Source organism: Halichoeres trimaculatus, unplaced genomic scaffold (genome assembly GCF_033239565.1).
Source record: "Halichoeres trimaculatus isolate MK-OKI-2021-1 unplaced genomic scaffold, fHalTri1.1 fHalTri1_scaffold_41, whole genome shotgun sequence".
Lineage (NCBI taxonomy): Eukaryota > Metazoa > Chordata > Actinopteri > Labriformes > Labridae > Halichoeres > Halichoeres trimaculatus.
In genome coordinates, this window is record NW_027437219.1 from 52,794 (window position 1) to 77,441 (window position 24,648).

General features: G+C 40.9%; 1 protein-coding gene and 3 long non-coding RNA genes across 4 annotated transcripts; all 4 read right to left on the reverse strand.

Annotated features, from left to right (window-relative positions):
* Window positions 1–7,543: 7,543 nt before the first annotated feature.
* On the reverse strand, window positions 7,544–9,646 carry LOC141786539 (zinc finger MYM-type protein 1-like). Its single transcript, XM_074665145.1, has one exon. The coding sequence runs from the start codon at window positions 9,644–9,646 to the stop codon at window positions 7,544–7,546; it is 2,103 nt and encodes a 700-aa protein (XP_074521246.1).
* Window positions 9,647–11,383: 1,737 nt separating this feature from the next.
* Window positions 11,384–12,859, reverse strand: LOC141786536 (uncharacterized). The gene is made up of 3 exons (XR_012597818.1): window positions 12,598–12,859; window positions 11,890–12,227; window positions 11,384–11,507 (listed from the first exon to the last, which is right to left on the reverse strand). It is a non-coding gene; the product is annotated as an uncharacterized LOC141786536 (long non-coding RNA).
* A 1,016-nt stretch (window positions 12,860–13,875) lies between these two features.
* On the reverse strand, window positions 13,876–15,123 carry LOC141786535 (uncharacterized). Its single transcript, XR_012597817.1, has 3 exons — window positions 15,052–15,123; window positions 14,655–14,852; window positions 13,876–13,899 (listed from the first exon to the last, which is right to left on the reverse strand). It is a non-coding gene; the product is annotated as an uncharacterized LOC141786535 (long non-coding RNA).
* A 2,980-nt stretch (window positions 15,124–18,103) lies between these two features.
* On the reverse strand, window positions 18,104–20,853 carry LOC141786534 (uncharacterized). Its single transcript, XR_012597816.1, has 4 exons — window positions 20,773–20,853; window positions 20,494–20,521; window positions 20,071–20,204; window positions 18,104–18,295 (listed from the first exon to the last, which is right to left on the reverse strand). It is a non-coding gene; the product is annotated as an uncharacterized LOC141786534 (long non-coding RNA).
* Window positions 20,854–24,648: the final 3,795 nt, after the last annotated feature.

Here is a 24,648-nt window from a genome sequence, read left to right on the forward strand (position 1 = left end):
TGCTGTTCCAATGTTCATGTCCTCCGGAGGCATATGTCCTCCGTTTGGTTAGCATGTGGCTAATTGACCAAGGATACACAGGTTTATCCTTCGCTGCCTTGCCATGGCTATAAATACCCAACATGCAACGCGTGAATCTACAAAAAAGGAAAAAAAAAAAGGAAGGAAAAGACGCACCAGCGGAGGCACGTGGTAAATTCCAAATTAAATGTAAGTAACAAAATACACCTCTGAAAATAACAACTTATACCATGTCCACCACTTAACTCTTTTGTGTGTCACTCACATAACTATAATTACTGAGAAGCTGCACCTGCAGAGTGTCAATGATGTGACAATAAAAAAGCAGAAAGTGTAGAAAAGTGGCAAGTTATGACAATATTTGAAGCCGTCTGAGCTCCTCCCACAATATGCCTTTGTAGGCTGTTCCATTAGCATCTCCTTTTGAGCACAGGCAGGACACTTGCCTTGGATTGGAAGGAAGTGGCTTCGGAGGCACCGCCTACCAAGGCAAGGCAAGGCAAGGTACCTGGGCTTTGGGAAACAGCCCTGGTCCAGAGCAGGTTAAGTTCCAGGATAAGAGCTCACAGGGTGTGACAGACCGCCCGCTGACCAATTGGTTCTCTCGGGCGGGCATGAAAGACCACTCAGTCACCAATTTGCTCAGCCGGAGTGAAGTCCTCCGGTGCGGGACCGCCCCCTGTCTTTTTGGCCCACCATTTTTTCTTATGGGCTGTGAGCAAACGATATCTTACTGATTATCATAACTGAGACATTGTCAGGGAAAAGTAGAAGTGTGTGCAAATGGAATCTTTCATGACATGAAACTAAATGAAAAATACCAAAGAGAAATTTAGGAAATTCATACTGACCACTTGGAAGGATGCTTTTATATCTATTTTTTATGGGCTCCCACGTCATTTTTTCCCCCACTGCTATTGCATCTGCAATACAAATTGCCTATAATGAGCGTTTTCCTTGGAATTTGTAGGAAAGTTGACTCTTTCTAATTATGAGGTCGGATATGATGCTGATCACACACACACTGACTGACAACATTAATGAATAAGGACCTAACTGCCCGTGTCGTCACGTGATGAGATAGGTCTATTAATATCAGCATTTTGGAAATTTACGCATTCACAGAGTCGGTGATTTTTTGCAGCAATCCCTCCAGCCTGGATAATACTGCAGTACTCCTCGTATTTTTTGCAGGATTATTAGCTGCTCCTCAGCCTTAAAGTAGGCTGCTCTCTTCTCGAATGGGGGAAAATGCTCTGGGGCCGCTAACCACGCCCATTTAATGTGTGCGCGCACAGCTCCCAGCCAGATTTACTTATTGAGTTGATAACGAGCTTTGTAGTACAGCAGATCTGGATAACGGAGATCCGGTGAAGTTCAGCGAGTTGTCACAGAGTTATCCTGGATGACTTAATCCAGCTTCGTAGTACAGGCCCCTGATATTGTTCCAGCAGCTACAAATATTGCTTCCACTATTATATCAACATTTTCTCAGAGAGCATGAACAACACCAGCTATGGCAACAACAACAAGTGCTCATGCAGAGACGCAGCATGTTACGCGTGCATGAGCACTTGTTGACGTGGAATCCGCCTCGGAGCAGAACCAGACGGGCAACCCGACGACAGTTTTGCGTTATGTAAATGCACAAGCCTATGCACAATACGATGTGTAAACAGTGATACATGTTTTGATGCCGACTCCAAGATGATACGGGGCCGCCCTCCTGTGAGGAGGGCCCTAGACTATCAAGAGTTAATTTTATTCAGTGCATTGTCAAGCCAGCTTGACACCGCACGAGCTGTTAATCATGCACTTACAGCTTTGCATCACCTAGTGACTGGTCAGAATAACAAGGAGACCTGTGCAACTGTTGTCCTGGAGAGGCAAACTGGGGGGTGCCCCAGAGTTGTGCTCAATGACGACGACCGGTATGTAACTCAGCTTCTCAACATGGGCCTGTCAGTTCAGTGCATTGCAAAGCTTGTCAGGGTTTCTCAGCGGACTCTGCGCAGGCGTATGAATGATTGGGGGTTGTCTGTAAGGGCTCTGTATAGTGAGCTTACTGACGTTGAACTTGACAACCTGGTGTCAGCCCTCCACTCTACTAACCCACATGCAGGATATAGCATGATGCTGGGACTGCTGCGGGCACAGGGGCACAGAGTGCAGTGGCAGAGGGTCCGTGCAACAATGCACAGGGTTGACACTGCAGAATGTAGTATTGAGAATGTCAGAGTTGCGGTGTGCTGTGCAGAGAGCATACTCTGTCCCAGGCCCCAGATCATTGATGCACATTGACACAAACCACAAACTCATAAGGTAATCATGATTTTTAACTCCTCACCTCTTGATAGATTTTCCAACAATGTGAAAAACAGTAATAGATGATAATGCCTTTTTGTCCCCTCTTATTTAAAGTACAATATAGTACTTTTTGGAGGGATTGATGGATTCTCAAGAAAGACATTGACTATTGAATGACAAAAGCCTCATTTTTCCTTATGTACTTGTCAAATCCAGAATGTAAAACCTACTTATATATGCTTTAAATCATTTGAAGATCAGTTGATTCATGTTTTATCCATGATAAGAGATCTTATTTCTTGAAACTGCCCTCAAAGGGTTACTTTTTTTTTTTTTTGTTAAATGCTTGCAGGGCAGTATTGGAATGGAAATTTAAGCAAAAAAGTAGAAAAAATATTGATCTTATGTGTTTTTAGAGCAGCTAAAAGTATAGTAGTATTTTTTTCATTTATCTATATTTAGGCCATTTTAAGTAATAAAAGCATTCAAAACATTTTCTACCATTTTTAAGAAATAATTGATGTAATAGAGGGTTAAAAATCAATGACGCTACTAATCTTTGACATATTGAAGACTATAATGCCATGTAAAAAAAATTCTGTCTCTGATCATATTTCATATTGAAAAATATGTCATTTGATGCTGCACCCTTCCCATAATCCATCCAATATTTCTTTTAATGGCCATTAACAGGTTAAATGTTTTTTTTTTTTGTTGTTTTTTTTTTTTTTTCAATGCTTGGTGATTTTGAAAAAAGCAGAAATGGATTAAGAGATCAGAGAAAGAAAAAAAAAAGTAGAAAAAAAATTGATCTGATATGTTTTTAGAGCAATTAAAAGTATAGTGACTTGAAAACAGCCATCACAGTACATGCCTAACTTCTTGAAAAAAAAAATGATATTACAAATTAAATGAAAGATGATTAAAAATCAATGATACTTCTAACCTTTGACATATCTAAGACTATAATGCCACGTAAAAAAAAAAAAATTGTCTCTGGTCATGTTTTTTTTTAATTGAAAAATAGGTCATTCGATGCTACCCTTCCCATAATCTGTGCAATATTTCTTCAAATGGCCATTAAAAGGTTAAATTTATTATTCATTTTCCAATGCTTGGTAGTTCTGAGCAGGGCAGAAGAGAATTAAGATATATAAGTGAAGATAAAGTAAAGAAAAAAATCGATTTGATATGTTTTAGAGCAGTTAAAAGTATAGTGGCTGAAAACATCCATAACAGTACGAGTATACGGTAAATTTGTCCACAGTGATCTTTTTACATTTTGAAGAATTTGAAATCGTATTTGCATAAATTATGTAAATTAAGCTTTCTGCCCAAAATGTATTCAAGTTGCTGCAATACAAGAAAAGTTATGGTCAAATAACTGAGATTATTTTTAATGTATTTTTTGGGCATTCTGTGCCTTTATTGATAGGAGAGAGACAGTGGATAGGCTTGTTAAAGGGGGTGAGAGAGTAGGGGAAGACACTCTGCAAACTGGTCACAGGCAGGATTTGAACCTGGACCAGCAGAAGTTTGTAAGTGCCTGGTTGCTAACCACTGTAACGTAGGTCAGGCTGGGACCTGGTTTCGCAGCTCTGACCTGGTCTCCAAATTAAACCCCCCCCCCCTAAGGAAGGAGAGGTAATACAGCAAGTTTTGAAAAAACAGACCTCTGCGCTAAAGTGGTTTTCTCCCGAAGTCTGCCTCATCCCTTCTCTGATGTTTGCAAGACTGTAAAACATTAAGACATCGCTGTCAATTCAAAGACTTTTCGTTGACACCTGACGGACATGTGAAACTGTACAGACATCCTGCTCTTGGAGAGACCTCCCAGCCTCCATCTCGTATTTTGTGACCCTCGACCTTTCTCTCTGGGAACAAGAGAGAAGGAATGCCAAGGGGAAGATCTGCTTCCCTCCTTCTCCTAAAAACAAAGACTCTTTGATTAACACAGTTGAGAACAGCACAAAAATAATGTTTTTACACAAAGACTTACATGTACATCTTCACCTTTGCAAACATGTACTGTGTAATGAAAATCATTGATAATGTGTGTGTGTGAAAACTGCTGTCTTGGAAACATATCCCATTGTAACATCTTGATTTTTATTTTATTGGGTTCTTAAAGAGGAAAACCTGTCATGTTTAGTCTTGATGTGAAGCTTAAATCATAAGAAATGTGATTTTGACTATTACATGTGGGAATCTCTTTACAGTTTAAAGTTATAGTTAGTTAATAATCTCTGGGACAATCTGATCCACGTGCAGAAAGATGAGACGTGGAGGGGCTTCAGCATTAAGTGACCTTACTGACTCGGCGGGAAAAGCTGAGTAAAACTCCACTCCAGGACAAGAACATTGGCTCTTTCTCTTCATCCTTCTTCGCGAAGGCTCGGCTCTCTCTTTTAATCCTTCCTCCTGAAGGCTCTCTCTCTTCATCCTTCTACACGAAGGCTCTCTCTCTTCATCCTTCTACACGAAGGCTCTCTTCCTTCCTCCTTCTTCGCGAAGGCTCTTTCTTCATCCTTCATCCAGAAGGCTCTTCTCCTTCTGCACCTGAATCTTCACACGTACACAACTCAGCACCTGCTCCAGACTCTCCAGGCTGAGACTGAGTCACCTCAGCCCGACTGCGTCATCTATTGGTGCCTGGGTCTCTCCCTCATGTGCTGACGTCAGGAGACGAGCGCTGCTCACTGCTTTCCCTGCAGTGGTTCTCTGCCAAAGTTTCAACCCGACGCCCGGCATCATCGCCGCTGTTCCAGCCGCTACTGTCGTTGTTAGAATCGACTCTACGGACTCAACTCATTGGACATCACCTCCGTGACGCTCAGATGACCTGCAGTAGGCCTCTAGCCTGTCCATCACCCCTCAACGGACATCCGCAGACATCTGCAGCGGGACCCAGTCACCTCTGTCGCCGCCTCCGCTCTCACAATCGGCCTCAGAACTTGCGTAAGACTATCTTGCATTTATTGGTATATCGTGGTCAATGCCCCAGAGATCTTGGGTGGGTTAGTGAGATTTATGTGGGTTGGTTTATGTCCTTTTATTCCATTTATTCCATTATTTATGATCAGTTTCACTTTCCATTCATCAATGTATTTATCCTTTTATATCTTTTACCTGTTCATTTATTCATGCACATATTTCTTCTTTTAGTTAATAAATAAACTTTTCATATATAAAGAAATTGGTTTCTGTCTTTGTGTGGTTGAAATTAACGACGTCTGTACACCGTTCAAAAGAATTCACAATTGATGTAGCGTCCTTTTGTTATTGAGACTTGATAATTAATAATTCTATGAATTATTAAATGACAAATTCTTACAGTAAACCTTTCTAGAGTTTCCCTGTTTTCTCCAAAACTGGGTGGTGCCCCGACTTAAATTTAAACTCACATATTGTAAGTTTAGATGTCTTTTGAAAGTTAGCTATACTTTCGCTCCAGTGGAATGCTGTTAATAATTAATTAGTCATTATCAGTGGCGTGGTGTGGGGATTTTTTTTTTTTGAGGAAGCCAAGTGAGACAAAGCCTCTAATCTGTATGATTTTTAGGGAGTGGGGTACATAAAATACTTTGTTGCAGCTTGTATATCGCTTTTTCATGTAATGGAATGACCTGTTAGAGCGCCCAGAGAGCGCTCATTTTACTTACTTTGAACACCGACACACACCTTTCACTCCCCCACCCTCAGTCACTCATTCACACGCGTACATTGTCCTCTTGACTTAGCTTAAATGTATTATTAATTTACTCAACCGCCCACTCAAACGCACAACCGGCCGCTTCATGCACACTGCTAATGTGCTAACCTCGCTGATTTCATTCAGTGGCTTGATGATGATGATGATGATTCTGTCATTTGATTGGTTTGAGGCCAAAGACAGGGTGGCTTCCCTTGACACGGTCTTGGCCAATCACAGGTGAGTAGTGTCATGACCGCAGCCTCATCTGATTGGTTATTTATTTATTTTTTTTCACCAAGGGACGCCAACTCTGCTTGGCTTCCTTGCAGGCAACAGTGTGCAGTATCATATTTTCACCACTTATTCACAGCATAACATTTAGGAGGGCGCTGTTTTACACATTGTAAAATGCTCAATAAGTAGAGGAGAGAAATAAGGAGGAGATGACAGTGACGAAACACAGAAGAATTATCGAAACTGTTATAAAGGAGTATTTTCATTAAAACACAGCTACAGTCTGAAAAAAGTGATGAAGCATGGCTTCCCATGGCTTTTACGGTTGCTAGGCGCTACCCGAGTAGCTGCCTGTTGCAGCAGCTCTCTCGTCTTTGTCCGTTTCTTGTAATTTTTTCGTCTCTTTTTCGTCATCTTTGTATTTGGAGTGGATCATCACTTTGTATGGTTCATTGTCGGTCACGGACACCAAACTTTTTGTGGCTTCGGCGGTATTTTTTACTACTTTTCTCCTGTGTTTGTCTGGAGATCCTACATGTAACCATGGCTGCATTGTTTACATGCGCAATTAGCTGTTAGCAGCAGTGGCGGCCCGTGATAAAAATTACCGAGGAAGCCAGCTTGGACAACGAATTTAATTCAGTATTCACCTGTTATTTCCATGCAAACAATGTAGCCTACTGTTACAGTACTTTTATTCTACCCACTTCTCATTCATTCCAGTGAAAAAAAAGAGGACAGCATGTGTGAGAGACAGTAAGCCTGCGGGGGCGGACGCTCTGGAGAATACCTGAACCGAACTGATCTCTGGAAACGGCTTTTGTTGGCGGCAGAAACGACTTCGTCTTTACAGCGCACTTTTCTTGAAAACGGCACAGAAAATAGTTGGACAGGAAAATGTGCGGCTTCGTGTGGATGTAGCCTGAGTTTGACTGACTTATTGACTGTTTTGTTGACATTCCCTTTAGCGCAGCTCCATCTAGTGTATGCATAACGCAACCCCAGCCACTACTATAGCTTCTAATCTATGCGCCCTATAATGCGGTTCGCCCAATATATGAAAACAGTTGTCAAATAGGCCAGTCATCGAAGGTGCGCCCTATTTCCGAAGCGCCTTGTAGTGCGGAAAATACGGTACATTATGCATAAGAAAAAATGTGACAACTCTGTCATCAAAAAGGCCACGGCGGGCCATGGTGCTGTCCACGGTGCTGAAGCTGGACAGGTACAGGGGCATGGCAGCCCATTTGTCACAAGATGCATACATTTTTTTAATGTAACTCACCGCTACTTGAAGAGCAATGGCATTCTTCTATCCTTCATCGTGGCAAACCGAGTAGTGATTCTGTCATATAGCTCCCCGCGGGACTTGAGGTCTTGTGTGACAGAAGACTCCATGGAGATCTTGGCCAAATGTCCCAGTCTGTCTTGTCCACAGCTGTTTCTCAAGTAGGTTTTGATCCTTTTCAAGCAGGAAAAGGACCTCTCTGCAGACGTGCTTGACACAGGTATGGTGAGCATCAGCCTCAGTAGTTTGCAAACTTCGGGCAAGGCAGAGGTCAGTTCATCTTTAATGAGCATCTTCAGGAGCTCAGCTGGTGGCTTGTGAAAGAGGGTATCTGCATAGATGACTTGCAGCTCATTTCTCAGTCTCAGTTCATCAAAAACTGGGTAGGTTTTAACCAACTGAGAGATCTCAACCCCCGGGAATCCTGCAGGCTGGGAATACGTCTTAAATGACGCATTATCCAGGACACAAAAAAAACTTAGACACTTCATGTCCTCAAACCTGTGTGTCATGTGCTGCACAATACCATCAAGCAGCTGGAAAAAGAGGCGTCGGTAGGCATCCACAGGCCCTGTGTCCTCATGTTCCCCATCCGGAGTGACTCCCAGCTCAAAATCTGCCCAGGCCCGGCAGCGCTGCTTGCGTCGCAGCTGGTTTGGCATCCCAACAGCCTGTACTGTCTCCTCGTACAGCTGATTGAAGGTTTCGGTGCTCCGGGTTGCTTTTAAAGCAGTCAAAGTGCCATTGACTCTTTCCTCACATTTTCTAATGGCCAACGCTCTGCTCTGAAGCACCTGGAAAAGGGGCTCAGTCAGACCAAAAATCGTCTTGAAAACCCCAAGCATGAACATGAAATCAAAGTCATCCAGCTTCTGTCTCAATGCCGAGCTCTGTGCTATTGCATCCTTGTCCCAACCAGGTTCAGCTGTGATCCGATCCAATGCAGTGATCAGTGATCCTCGGCCCTCATGCACTGCGTGCACTGCGCGGCTTTTAAAGTTCCACCGAGTGGTGCTGCCGCCGGGCACGCGGATGCTGTCCACTTCTTTGAGCAGTGCTGTGCGCTTAGGTGAGCGGCTGAAGAAGTTGTGGAAGGAGTCGAGAGAAGCAAAAAACAGTCTTGATTCCCGAATATTGCTTGTCCCCTGAGCCAAAACTAAATTAAGTTTGTGTGCATAACAATGAACAAACAATGCGTGCCGACATTTTACTTTTACGAGCGCCTGAACGCCTCCTCTCTGGCCACTCATACAGCTGGCGCCATCATAAGTTTGACAAATCAGCTTTGTCTCGGGATTGTAGCTGCCAATTGTTTTCATCACCACTGCAGCAATGGTTTCAGCATCTCTCTCCAGACTAATATCATGGAAACCAAGAAACCTCTCACATATGATGCCGCTCTCGTTTACATAGCGGACTATGACTGTCAGCTGGCACCTGCACGATATGTCAGTGGTATCATCCACCTCAATGGCTATGAATGGAGCAGCATTTATTTCTTTATCAATTTCTTCCTGGATGACATGAGCAGTGCTTTCGATGATGTCATTCTGAATTGTCTTTGATGTGCCGGTAAATGCGGTTGCTGATGATAAATGCTCCGCCATGGTGGTGTCAAATTCAGCAAAAGTCTGCACAAGCTCCATGAAGTTTCCCCTGTTGCCGGAGCTGCTGGTCGATTCACTGTGGCCCCGGAATGCCTGCTCCTGGCCTCCGAGATATAATACAGCAGCAATCAACCTCTTCAAAATGGCACGGTTTTTCTCCACCTGTTGGTTGTGCCTCGTTACGCTTATTGCAGCCGCTTGATCCAGTGCTTCATCAATCCATACTCGTCCGAAAAGTTTAAGTTTGAGCTCAGATGTTATACGGCCTCTGGACTTTGAATGCCTCTCCATGGCCCTCGTGAGGTTGGCCAGATCCACGAATCCTGTGGTGCTCCAGGGGTTGTTCAAGGAGCCTGATCTGTCAAACAGCAGACATGGCCAGCAGAAAAGCCGGTTAAGCCTGGCACTCCCTGTTAGCCACTCGTTTCTAGCATAGTTAGCTTCACAAAAAGAGCGGACTTTTCCATCGGCTCTGCCCTTCGTTAAGTGGAGCATTGGAGTCGGCCTACCGTCCCGCTTGACCTTTAGTTGAACCTCAAAAGGAAGTTTTTTGAAGTCATTTTTTACAAAAAAATCAAGATCTTTGTCACCATCCATAGCTGAACTTTCTGTGTGGGCTAACACTGACACTCACACTGGCGCCGGCACAGTTGAATCAGTGTGTTTATTTTTTCGTAACGGTGTGTTATTGGCTGGAAGCCAGATTCGATCTGGCCTCCCTCATATCTTTTTTAATGATGCATCAACCAGTAAGCGATGAGCCTTGCTTCAACCTGATTGGCTAATACAGGCTGTTTTTTTTTCTAAGGGAGGCAAAGTGAAGCGGGCCTCCGTGCTGACTGAAAGGGCAGAGGGCATGAGACACGTAGTGTAATACACAATGAGAGCTTGACAGGAGGGCGCTGTTTTGCTTCTCACACTAAGCCAAAGCAGAGGTGCGCCAATGTAGTGTTTTGACAAGGAAATGACAATATAAAATACATTGTGGTTAAGCTTGTTTATAGGCTATTTTTTTTCTTTCTTGTTATATTTTTTGGGGAAGCCAGGCTTCCCTTGGCCTCCGTGAAAAACCGCCACTGGTTAGCAGCCTGTAGCATGTCAATGCTAACTAGTGTAGGGCTTGATGATTTCCCTCGAGCTGAGGAGGAGGCGGTGAGGACGAAATGCTGGTTCTCGGATGTGAGCTGGGAGGTGACGACGTGGACCTGTCCTCCATCGTTGTTGGGAACGTGGAATCTCGCTCCGGGGGGTGGATGAGCTAGCTGTGCCAATCCAGCGGCATCATGCTGTTCACGGACGTGGCTGACGGAGCAGACATCGGACGCCGAGACACATCGGAGGAGCTTCGCCTGCTGTGAGCAGACAGGATCCAGGAGACAGAGACTGAACAGACTGCTGGGGAGGCTCAGTCCTGGACCCTGTGGAGGTGGAGACTGGCTGGGCTGGAGAGTGGTGGACGAGTGGTGGACGAGTGGTGGACGGGATGTCGTCATCTAATTTCTTATGGACATTTTTGCACTTTCTATACTCTTTCTTACTTATGTTTTCTTAAATGCTGCGGTGACTCCTGAATTTCCCCTCGGGGATAAATAAAGTATTTTTCTATTTCTATTCTTTCTTCTATTCTATTCCCTTGGCCTCCGGGAGAAAACGCCACTGGTCATTATTTGACACCAATTCACGCTACACCACTCAGCCAAACCAGCACCCCAAATAACAGAAAATTTTACTCAAAGTGGCTGTTTTCAACCCCAACAGTCCACAAGGGTCAAACAAAGAAAATGGTGCTTTTCCGCCAAAACAAGGTTTCAAAGTTCTTGTTTGTTTCACTGAGGATATGATTTTGTCTGCCTTGTTTAGGGTTGTCTTGATTGTAATAACTAGAATGTTAATTTCAGTGAAAATGGTAACAGGCAGCTATTTAACCCTAGCATTTCAAGTGAAAGTGATTAGTGTTGACATAACATAACACAGGATCACATTGTTCTTTAACTGTAAAAAAAATTAATCATCATTAATTTTGAAATTAGAAAGAAGAGACGACACTCCAGAAGAGGTCAACTGAAATCGTGACTTTTTAATAATGACCTCAGAATCCTGTCGTTGTTGAGTCAAATGACCCCTTTAACACAGCTTGCCTACAAAAGTCCAAAACCACCGTCATTTGTTGAGATGCAGCTCTCCAACTGAAAAAAAAGATCTCCATAAGAGCAGATATGACCAGGCAACCTGAGGGTGCGGAAGCATGTGGATGAAGTTGGATGCTGTCCTCGGACAACCTCCACCTTCATGTCAGTCATGGGTATTTCCCATCCAACCTAGAACTTAAAAAGCTGCTTCATTTTTTCTTGGGATGCTGAAAGTACACAGAAGCAAAGCACAACACAGATATGTCAGATAAGATCGGAAACTGAGACAATCAATAGAACAATAAAAATTAAGCTACAGCTTTAGGGGATAGTATGGCTCTTCTGATGTCAGTTGTATAAGGTGCTTGTGCCTTGCACCTGGAGAAGGAGGGAGAAAGGTGGTCTTTGTATTTGTAAGACATGCCACTATTCAATGCAGCACTATGCTCCACCCTGCATACACTTTGCACTATTTCACTAAACAGTGGGCAAGCTGAAGTCCCTTATTTACATCTCATCAGAAGAGCTCAACTCTGTCCTTAAAATCAATAAAAAAAAAACTATTTAAAAGGCACACTTCAAAGCAGATGGGTTTTGAATGCAGCATACCTGTTCTCACAAATTAATGCAGGTACCCAATTGTTCTATGTTTGCAATCAAGTGGCTACCCATCATCTGTGTCATCCCCCAACTCTGCATCCTCTGGCCATCTGATATGGTCAAGAAAGATCTAAGGAAGAAAACAGAGCGATCGTGGTAACTTTACAAAAGGTGTGTCATCACTTGCAGCCATTCTTGTTAATGTTAGTGTGCTTGTTGGTTTCTGTCAACACAGGAAGATCCCATGCCAGTGCTAAGTCAATTATGGCTGCTCTCTGATCCTCTGTGAGTGTACTGTGTTTGCTGCATTCTCCTCCTTTCTTGTCTGAGCCTTGATCCTCATAGAGCTTTTGAAGAAAGACAAGAAAAAGCAAGATCACTCTCAAATAGTAAGTTAAGATGTATTAGATAGAACTATAGTGTAGTCAAGTATTATCAAACATGCAAATGTTAGCTTGTGTATTGGAAGCATCACACTTAATATAATTTTGATTTCAAAAATCAGAGCAATGTGGTATATACTTTGATTTGGGGACATTTACATACTTGTGCTAAATTACCTTGTAAACATTTTTCAACATAACACTAAGCTTAAACACAACTCTGTTGTCTATCAGGATGTGAAAAAGAACTTTAACATTTAACATTAATCAAAAAGTGGTAAGAACAAAGAAAACTGTACCACCAAAAGTATGAATTTCTCCTGTATAGACTTACAGGTTTTAGAGTCTCCCTGACATCCATGTCTGCCACATCTTCAAGGGTAATTGTAGCCGTCTGTGGATCATCACCTAACAGCACATGAAGCACTGCTGGACTGAACCCAGGCAGACGAGAGCCACCGTGTAGAAGAGAATGACCAATCATCCTTCCTGCCACAACAAACATTTCACTCTAAACCAGCACTTGAGAGGTTGATGGGATTAGATGGTCAGCTTGGCCCTCAAACAGCAGAGCCCCAGTTGCATTTCCTATGAAGGTAAATATTGAGCATTAAGGGTGTTACAAAAATGACATTTCAGTTATTACATCTGTCAGACAGTTCAGCAGATAATAAAGAAATACACAAAATTCATTCATTTTCTGAACCGCTTATCCTGTTCAGGGTCTCAGGAGGCTGGAGTCTATCCCAGCTTTCATTGGGCAAGCAGGGTACACCCTGGACTGTTCGCCAGTCAATCACAGGACTGACACAGACAGGTACACAGCCTTTCACACACACACACTCGCACCTACAAGTTTTTCTCTACAATTTAGTGCTCAATTAACCCTGATGAGCATGTATTTGGACTGTGGGAGGAAGCAGCAGTGCCCAGAGAGAACCTACGCATGCACAGGAAGAACATGCAAACCACACAGAAAGGCCCACCTGCCAAGCTGGAAATCGAACCCGCAACCTTCTTGCTGTGAGGCTGCAGCACTAACTGTTGCGCCATCCGAAATACACAAAATACTACATAAAAAGTTCACGTGTATTGTGGATTTGGTTTTGTTGGTTTATTTCTTGAGTCTAGGTTGAGAGAAAACTCAACAAGTCATGCAAAGTCAAAATGTGGCCTACAGCAATTTACAAATTTTATGTCAACGCCCATAATAGATTCACATACCACTGTAAAAAAGAGGAAACTACATTGGTGCTGCCAAATTGTACAGGCCTACATCACATTCTACAGACTGAAAAAAAAATATTTGTTTGAGAATAATTCATTTGAATAATTCATTTGAATTATTCTCATCTCTTAAAATAAAAAGTTTTTTTCCCAGAACTATTAATGTTTAGATGGGGAAAAAAAACATTTCTTTAAGAGCTTTGAAAAACATTAAGAATGTTGTCTCAACTTATGTAAAAATCCATGGTCCAGGAGTTGCATTAAGCAAACGTGTTCTTTTTCTTATATCACTTTGTACAACACATTTGTCTTGAGGACTTACCTTGATCAACTTGGAAACCATGATGCAATTTGTGCATTACCATACTGAAGAAGTGACGATTTACACCATCTCCAATAGCCACATCTCCTGGAGACACAAGTAATAGTACATAAATGCAAAGAGTGACCTCCTGTATTGTACCAAACTTGACTGTTCTTTTTCTATCCACTTTATTGTGTGAGGTACCAATGCATAGTCAGTGTACCACATGCAGTGGATAGAGGTGTTCAAATCAAGGTTTTGAGAAGTAAATAGAAGTCCCACCAAAGAATCAATGGATCTACTGTCCTGAGAGTGGGTGTGAGAGTGAGTGGTTGTTCGTCTCTGAGTTTGCCCTCTATGACAAAATGGAGACCTGTCAAGGTCACTCATCAAAAGTCAGCTGGGATCAGCCCTGGCCTCTCACTTCCCCATCAGAGATAAGTGAGTAAGATGATGGATGAAAACACTATTACAATAATATGTCAGCTGCTGTACTGGAATTTCTGTGTGCTTCTTTTCTAAACTGGGGGTGTGCCAACAGCCAACAATAATGGATAAGGACAGGATGAATATCTCATCCAACCACCTTCAACAAATCAGAACTTTCTCATCAAAGGATTAATGGAAAAGTGAAGGGCAGTTTGTGATTCAGTATTGGGCATAACGTACATCCAGAAGCTGTTTCATATGCAAATGATATTTAAATAAAAAGCATTGTTTATATACATTTCAAGCTCCAAATTAACCCAAAAGTATGCTTCTCTGGTCTTAAGATAGAAGAGAGAAAGAAAGTGAAAAACCAACATGCTTACAGACTTTTAAAACAACACAGTACATCTTTTTTGGTCAGGTATCAGTACCTTGTAGCTTTGCTTGAAAGGGTCTTGCCCAGTCAATCCTGGGAGCTTTGTAAAAGCTCAAAATTCTCCCTTCTTGCTCCTCTAGGTCTTCCCCTATGTCTATCTTGATCTTGAGGGTGGGCTCATCTTCACTGCTCTGAATTAATGTCCTTTTGTAATGGTCCGCTGCTAGTTCTGGATCAGCAATCGCTTCCCATGCTGAAAATTCAAAAGTAGTTTACAAGGTACCTGAAACAAAGTGGGCAGTATACCTTGCATACTCTATGCACTGTAGTAAATACTGAACAAACCAAATATTAGAGTCTTTATAGCAATTTTTAAGGTGCAGATCTATGATTTAAGAGAACATTCCTAACAATGCAAATCTTTCATTTCATTATACTATAATTCCAATTACCTTGAACATTACATTCCATGGGTGTGGGCTCCAGTGGGTTATCCGCTTGTGAAGAATTGCAGATAATCCCAGGAAATCTAAACATTAAAAAAATTCAAATAAATAAACGAAAACACACAAGGACAAGCAAAAATATACACCTCATTTTGATATTTGAAACAACAAGTATTCCTACTACCAATAAGTTTTTGCAGGACCCCCATGGCAACTGCACACTCATAGGTTTCCAATTTATGTCTGCTATACCTTTCCCCATAGACATTATACACGTAGACGCCTCATTGACTGGCGATGCCTATTGGAGCTGACATAGCTGCCGGCTGCCATCTTGGATGGGTCTCACACACTGCCCCAGCACGTTCATTATACTGAGAAAGGTGTAGAATGCACAACTATTATGAGCATAACTCAGCGAATTTTTACCCGATTTTCACATGAAAACGTTAGTTATACTGACATAAAACGATAAATGGTCAATAAAACAAAATTATTGTGAAGTCTTACTTGTGAATGGTAATCCCACATGATCTACTCTCAAAATTGCGCTGGTTATAGCAACCGTAGGTGGCACAAAATACCGGCATAATTAATCACTTTGCGCTCAATCCATTTGTGTCTGCTGCTGGAATGTAGTGAGGAGACCCATCCAATATGGCGGCGACACGCTACGCGGTTCAGTACGTAATGAAGTGTCTATGTATATATGTCTATGCCTTTCCCCACATGAACTTGCATGGAATGCCAGGCTCTCAGCTGGGAATTACTCATATTGGACAGGAGTCCTAAGGGCACATCCTTATACGGGGATACACACACAGTGGTTATTGAACTACAAAGAACTTACAAAGAATGAAATAAGACTTTGTTTTTAATATCAGTTTTGGTAATTTGTCACTGATTTTGCCTTAAAGTGGCATATGAGTGGCATCTTACCAAACCAGCATCCTGCTCTGATGTTTGGTCCTCAGTGGCATCACTCCTCTTGTTAGTAGAATATAAAAAATATGAAAAAAAAAATACTTTTCCGGCAGTTACATTGTCAACCAAGGTACAGTATTCAATCCTGTGATGGTTAAAAAATTAACAAATGTGCCAGGGTAGATTAGCTAATTTAGTTATAACAGGGTTCCTACAGCTCAACCCAGGTTAAATTCAAGACTTCGTAAGACTTTTTTAAGGTCGTTTGAAATAAAATTTAAGACCAAGTCAACAACGAACAACAATTGAAACAAAGAAAACAAATAAAAACATCACATGAATTACCTGGCAATTTTAACCCAATGTTTGTTTTTTAATAAAACATCACTTTTTACCTTCTTTTTAACCCCATGTTTACAAATGTATGCCTATTTTCACATGTCTTTTGAAATTTAATATCAAATTTAATTCCCAATTTTGCTGCCATAATCATTTTTCCTAAGCCACTTTTGGACCAATTTTGCCATTTTTTGCGATTTTATACCTACTTTGCATCTATTTATTAACCTTTTTCTACTTTCATACCATTTTTACCCATTTTTTACAATTTCATGCCTATTAACCTCAATATAAACACTTTTTTCCCACTTTTGGACCATTGTTTTACATTTTTTAAACCCAATTTTAGAACTTTATGCCTATTTTGCAGCAATTCATCTTTTTTGGCCACTGTCAGAGCCATTTTTGCAATTTTTACATGGTTTTTGAAATTTAATTAAAAAAATTTAATTCCCAATACTGCTGCCACAGTCAATTTTCTCAGGCCACTTTTGGATTTTTTTTGTCAATTTTTCCCCATTTATTTCTATCTCCTGGCACTGTAGGTAGAACCAATACATGCGTCTGCTCTAAAAGATCCTGGTGCAACCACATCACCGTTTTGTTAGTTCTGCTATTGTGATCATGCGATGTTGCTGTGAGAGTAAACCGGTGAATTATTTTTGAAAAATAGATAAATGTTAGTAAATATTTTTTAGTTCAATCCAACATAAATCTTACTGATGTGTTCAAAATTTTAAGACTTTTGAAAATTGGATTTAAGACATTTTAATGCCAATTAAGGCTTTACTTTTAAAATAATGAGTTTAATGCCTTTTAAGACTTTTCAAGGATCCGCGGGAACCCTATATAAATCATTCATAATCCAACTTACATGTTCCTGACAGGACTGAATGTGAACTGGAATAAGTGGAAGGGGAATCAACATTCCACAGGTGATACGAGTATTTTTTGGCATCCTCTGAAACTCAGCTGCATCGAATGGCAGTAGACTGGTTGTTAGTTTGTCTTGCAGTGGGACAATGTAAAGGATGTTCTTTCCATTGTTTGATGAGCTCTTCAGAATTTTAGCAGTATACCCCTCAGACCCCTGAGGCAATGGAGTGTTTTTTTCTTTGACCACTACCTCCTATAGATTAGATTAGACAAGACAAGACAAGACAAGACAAGACAAGTATAAGTTGCAAGACACTTCACCCATGTTGCCTGTGTACAAATGTGACTGAATGTCTGGCAGTGATTGGAGAGACCATAGACCCAGTATGGCAGCCTCAGAGCAGCTGTAGCAACAAATGTATAGCTTACCAACACCACTGTGATAATGTGAGAGTGAATGAATAATGTATTCAGTAAAAGAGAAAGGTTTTACAAAAATACAATGCATTATCAATATTATTGTTATTATGAGTACTAGTCACATAATATAAACTAAAACTCTACATAAGTGACAGGAGAAACTCACTAAGAGCTTTTTCAAGCAGCCAGCCAACACGCAAATCTCACATTTTGGGATATTCTTCTAGCAGCACCCTGCATATCTGGAATAAGATATTGTGGCTGAACATATAAAGTAAAGTAACTTGGCTGATAGGAAATTCAGCCTGGCTGTTATATGCCCCTATGCACTATATAAAAAGTGGATAACGCATGATTAAAAAATTTACAGTAGGAATATGTTTGTACATCAGAATACAATCAGCCCATCTTTGTCTCTCCTCATGAAATATCTGCACAACCATCTTTTCAGTGCCGTATGATCTTGTTATTTGTCAGTCTTTGAGGCTCACCTCTGTGTGATCTGCATCATCTGCAATATTTATAGTCCTTCTTCCAAGACCTGCCTGGAGAAGCACTGTTTCGTCATGGGGTGTTCTGTCTGTGTTGGCAGGCTGCAGGTAGAACTGCAGCTCCATTCACCACCCTCGTCTGCACATCTGCTGGTCTTTTTTTGCGTTTTTGTCCCCTTGAATACATTGCTGGGAAACATCTTGAGTAAAAGTTTGACAATAATCAATAAGTGAAATTTGAAAAATAAAATGATTGATTTCTTCAATAAATGTAATTTTAAGATGCATTGCACCATATTGTTGTATTTGTAAAATTCTGTGTTAAGGCTTTGTTATGCCCTGTCCAGCTCTTAATAACCATATTATCTCCATAGGAAGTAATTAATAAGCATCCTCCACTGACATACAGATGTTCAATAGCACTTAGCCTTGAACACTAGTAGGCAAAAACTTGAGGCATGGATACATTCAACCTGTGGACTTTTTCCTCCAATTTATTTCACAGACACAGTTATAAGGAGTTAATTATGTAAACTTATTCATCACAGCAATTTTGATCTAATAGGGGAGACTGGGGACAGTTGCAACACTTTTTACATTACTCAGAGAATATTTGGACTAGTCTCACCAAATCTTTACATATTAAACCTACATCTGTCTGCCAAATGGCCATACCATTTAAAGATGGCTACTTATAACATATTAATCAGAATATTTATTTGAATAGAGGAATTCAGACGTTGCAACTGACCCCAAACCTGGGGACAGTTGCAACACAGATCAGGGACGGTTGCAACATATAAAAAAACATTAACTTTTCACTAATTATCCTCAGGGTTTTGTCTAAATAGGACAAATACTAATGTGGGCTCAAATTCAATTTTCTTTTTTGTACAGCTTTAAGGTATTTAATTTGTTTTGTTTTGTTTAAAACATGGGCCTACCTTGAGTCAATGTGCAGATATTACTGAAGCTATAAAAACTCAATATTGCATTTTTGGGACAAAAAGAATGGAATAACTTGCAATATTATGTTTTGATGCCGTGCTTGCAAGATTCTTTTTTTTCTTGTGGAACCTGAACAATGTGGTGTGGCATATGTCAAAGGCCTTGGTCACTGCCCTCACTGATTTGCCCTCAACTGTAATAATATCTAAGGCTTGTTCCAAAATACTGAGGGGAACCCCTCTGTTAGTGACTCTCTTCCTCACTCTTTGCATACTGAAAATAAACAGAATACAATTTCTCTATTTAGATGATTCATTCACTCTATGACAAGTTTATATGACACATACAACATACAACAATAACTAAGTGCTAATTTTTGCTTTACAAGTTATTTGGGAAATTATTATGTTTATCATTAGTGTTACTTTCTTCATATGATCGCCTGTTCTGTTCATCATGAGCAATAAAATATATTAATTTTGCCTATTTTGAACTAAAAATGTTAAAAAAATATGGTTGTGTGGTCTTTTCTAATATGACTAACCTAATAGCATGGGGACAGTTGCAACAGTTGCAACTGTCCCCATGGTACCAGTCATGACAAAACACCATGTGCTAGCTAGCCACATTGACATTGACACATGCTCACCATGTCATTTAATAGTCAACAAACAGTGATTCAAACTAGATAGGTTTGGATTCATTCATACATAAGGTCAGGACAGTATGACTAAACAGCTCATGAAAAAAGCTATTTTCATACCTCCAAAACAACTTTACTTGAGAAAAGCAGGACCAGATGCTCAATATGGCCTCTCTCTTCTTGGTGGGTAGAGGGTCTAACTGAGCATGTGCAGTGTGAGTGTCATCACTCTAGCATGTTTCTGATTAGAGAAATAAGGCTTGTTGCAACCGTCCCTTGTTGCAACTGTCCCCAATCTCCCCTAATAAAAGTGTGTATCTGAGAATTTCTTCACAGCTTAAGATAAAACAACAATAACATGATTTAAATATAGTGGACACTTGCCGTTACATCTCCTGATGGACACTGGTTGGTCTTCCAGTCCTGGGAGTGACAAGCCCAGAGGTGAAGGGCTGAGCTTGTGCACTGTTAATTGTGCTCAGAAGTGCACGTACTGCAGCCTCAATTTCAGTGGTACTCTAGAAAGATAAGGGTTTTGTATATTATTTGATACTTAATATTACAATGTACAGTACATTTAACTTGCATAACTCATAATGTGGTTGTTTGGGTTTTGAGTTTTGAGTGGTTGTGGGTTTCTTATGAGCTTTAATTATGGTATGGCATTTTTATTTTTATTGATAGGTCAGTTGGTCTTAAAAATCTGTTGATTATGCCCAGATAAGTCCTGAGATACTTCGATATGACTGGCTAACAAAACCTTTAGCTATTATCGTCTCAGAACATTGGCCATGATAATGTACTCACCTGAGAGGACCCACCCTGCTGTCATTTTCTACATGGTAAAATAGAAAAAAAAATGTGAGGCATGGTTCATGCTAGCAAAGAGGCTCAATATGTCCAGGGGTGTTTTTAACGGGAACGGAAGGCTAATTTATATGAACTTGTTTGTTAGCTTGCTAAGTTTATAGCAAACACAAGAAGCTAATCCTTTCAAGGCGGTCATGTTTAGCTATCTACATTGCTCACTGAGCGACCAGTGTGCATACTTATCCTGTAAGTTAAAAGTACTATGGTTTGCAATACCTTAAATCACTTGATGCTGGCGGCGAAGGGTCTTGTTGGTAGATTCACTCCATGTCCACGCGCAAGCGCTCTGACCTGCCAGGGTGGCCCCGCTCTGATTGGCCAAGGTGGGCCGTGCTCTGATTGGTCATAGTAGCAGCCATTCTCCAACAGACCCCGCCTCTGTATCCTGCAAGTGCTCAAATTACTTTTGCATCAAAGATCTCAGACAAACCGGAGCAAAAGTGAGAGTGCAGAAATTGCTGTATGAGCACTCGCAACAGTGGATTTGTGCACTTGCAAAAACATAAATCTGAAGACCTGTAATTGTTGAAATGTATTTGCAGAAAAAAAATATCTTCAGGTATGCAAAAAAAAATTCTTCAACTACACAACTCTTAAAGCACTTTTATTTGTGAATGCAATTTTTTTTGTTACACATACGCAAATTTCTGGGTATCTTTTACTGAGACTTCAGATTTGTTTTGCACCAAAGATCTCAGAAAAACAGGAGCAAAAGTGAGAGTGCAGAAATTGCGATTTGAGCACTCGCAACAGTGGATTTGTGCACTTGCAAAAAATAAATCTGAAGACCTGTAACTGTTGAAACGTATTTGCAAAACAAAAATATCTTCAGGTATGCAAAAAAATACAACTACAATACAATTCAACTACACAACTCCTAAAGCACTTTTATTTGTGAATGCAGATTTATAGTTACACATACTCAAATTTATGGTCATCTTTCTCTGTGACTTTGAAGTCGTTTTGCACCAAATATACCTTCATATGGACGACAGAGAAAGCCAAAATGTGTCATAAACAGTAACACTAACCACAGCATGAACAGTGATTTTTTTGTCACATAATACCAAGGATGGCAGAGTTCCACATGAACCTGCAGCGTCTTGTACGTCGTGTTTGTGCCAAAAACGCTTTGCAAAAAATGAAAAATCATTCCAAAATCACACTCAAACACATCTTTTTCGATTGTTTTCTCCTGGATTTGAATGCAACACAAGAAAAAGCCTTGGGAGGGCAGAGATAGCAGAAATTTGAAATGATGACAGTAACCACAACAATACTATGCCGGATGCCAAAACATAACTAAAAACGCACAGCAGTGATTAAGATGGAATTTGTATGACAAAGACACATAGCAGTGATTAAGTCACAAAGTAGTGAGGATGGCAATTCAGATGAACCTGCATTACAGATTCGTGTTTAGTAAACGAAAAAAAACCTTGTAGAGCGAAAAAGAGACTAATCATGAAGAATTATTCAAAACCGTGCTTTTAAGCTTTGATAAACACATTTGGAATGTTTCCTAAGCAAATTTGATGTAACTCATGTATTTTGTGTCAAATATGATAGGGTTTGCAGAAAACAGCTAGGGAGGATAAAGAAAGCAGAAAATGTGTTGTTGATCACCGTTAACAATTTTTCCGTGTTGGATGAAAACGCTCAGAACACCTATTTTGGTCAGCAGTCATGATGAACAATTCAGACACAAGCTCCTGTGGCTACGGCTCTTTGATATTCATTTTCTGATTGGCTCACCGTGAGAAATCACGTCCACATGATATGCACATGATCGCAAAGGACGAATCACAGACCACTTTTACTCATTAATATTAAAACGCCTTCCCTGATCAGCCAATCATAGACGAGTACTCACGTGAATATTAAAGAGCCATGTGCAGCAGCTCAGGTGAATTTAGAAAAGGCTTGATTATGTGATATTATTTAATCAAAGAACAATAGTAAGTAACAGAAGGTATGAGGAAAAACTGACCCATTTATTATTAACCAATGGGTAACAGAAACTGCTTATGTCGGAGTGCTTATATCAGAGATTTTAATTGGATTCCGAAATGATACCGATACTTTTTTTTTTTTTTGCTGATATCGGACCGATATCCGATATCAATATCAAACTGGGACACCTCTACTTTCAGTAATACTAGAAGGTTAATAAACATTCAGGGCTCTAAATTTGTACACCAGGCGCAGGTGCAGGTGCACCTGCCCTGCGCCGGCCTTCGCTGTGCGCACAGGGCGTGACCGGCGCACTTTGCAAGTTTCCTGCAGTGCCAAGAATGGCGCAGTCCAGGCACAGATGAGCGCAGAGCTGCGCGTCCACGCCTCCCTCCGCGCAAATGGCAGTGAGGGAGGAGAAAAGCCGTGAGTGGGTTTAACACAGCCGAGCGCTGTATTCACCAATTAAATGAGCGCCTCTCCTCACCTTTAAATGCCCTGCGAGGCGCAGCGTCTGATTGGTCTGACTGATCTACAGCTGATTACAGCTGCGTGGGGTGCGCTCCGCCTTGTGCCGAGGATAGACCAGGTTGGAGCTGGCGAGCTTTCAGCGCACTTTTTTGGCACAGAATTGTCACTGCGCCAACATGAATCTGCTGACACCTCCCCCTGGTGCGCCGTCAACTCCCCCTGGCGCGCCGTCACACCCATCTCTGCGCAGTGGTCTACCAAATTGTCAAATTGGCAGCGCACAGCGGTGCGCTGCACGAAATTAGCACTGCGCAGGCTCGCGCCCCCTGCACTGCGCCACGAAATTAGAGCCCTCAGACTCCATCCCGGCTGAAATCATCCTATCTCTAGACGCCGAAAAGGCTTTTGATCGGGTGGAGTGGAGCTACTTGTTCCATATTCTATCTATTCCCCATCTCTGTTTGCTCTAGCGGTCAAGCCCTAAGCCGTATGGCTTCGTTATGAAGATAAATTTGAAGGGATTTTCTCGATTTGGCTTATCTCTTTATGCAGATGACCTTCTGCTTTACATCACCAATCCAACTTCATCACTTCCTGTTATCTTGGATATTCTAGAACAATTTAGGAAATTATCTGGCTATAAAATTAACCTACATAAAAGCCAGTGCTTTCCAATTAACTCCACTGCAGAGAACGTCCCTCTAGCAACTCTTCCCTTTTAGGAAAGCGACCCAAGGATTAAAATATCTTGGTGTTCTTGTAACAAAACCATTCTCTGAATTTTTTGCAAAAAACTTTCAACCTTTACTTGAGCACTGGAGATCAGTTCTATTTCGTATAGGCTTCACCCTTTAAGGCTATCGCTAGTTGGTTTACCCTAGTGCGTCAGCGCAGCACTGAAAAAACTTGGTCCACGCCCACCCACGTGATGGGCCTCCCGCGCTACCTGCCTATAAATAGCCACAGGTTCATACAATCTGCTTCCTCTTTTTCTTCAGCAGTCATGAGCATCACTAGGAGAACTTCGGTAGCAGTAGGCTTGTCACGATACTGGATTTCTAACTTCGATACAATATTTTGAAAAAAATATAAATTTTCGATACGATTTTCGATACCACGCAACCAGGGCTTGACATTAACATTTTTGCCCACCAGCCACTGTGGCTAGTGGTTTTTCAGAGTTACTAGCCACTCATCATTTTCACTAGCCACAATTTTGTTGTTGGATAATTAAGTCTAATATGATGAAAGCAGACAAAAACATGCTTAAGTTTACTTGAACTAGATCTAAAACCTTTTTAAATGTGAATGACCTCTGTTTACACTTAATCAAGACTACATAAATGTTTAACCCCATTATCAGGAATTTAGTTCTAAAATGGTTGTGCTCCTTTCATATGAAAATTTGCAGACAATTAAGACAAAGTAATTAAAGGAGGAGTTTATTATTGCATTGACTGAAATTTGTTATACTTGAAGGTTAATTGAAAAGATAAAAAATAAACTGAAAAACTAGCAAGAAAAAATGTTTGCTTAGATATTTATTTACAACAGTAATTTTTCAGTAATAAACTAAGTACCATACTTTCTGGGCTATGTCACTTAGTAGTATAATTATACATTTTTTAAAGTCGTATCAAACAAAAGAAAAAAAAACGTCATGAAGAC

Coding starts and splice junctions, on each gene's coding strand:
- LOC141786539 (XM_074665145.1), bottom strand. CDS start 9,646: ATGCTCCACTTAACGAAGGGCAGAGCCGATGGAAAAGTCCGCTCTTTT.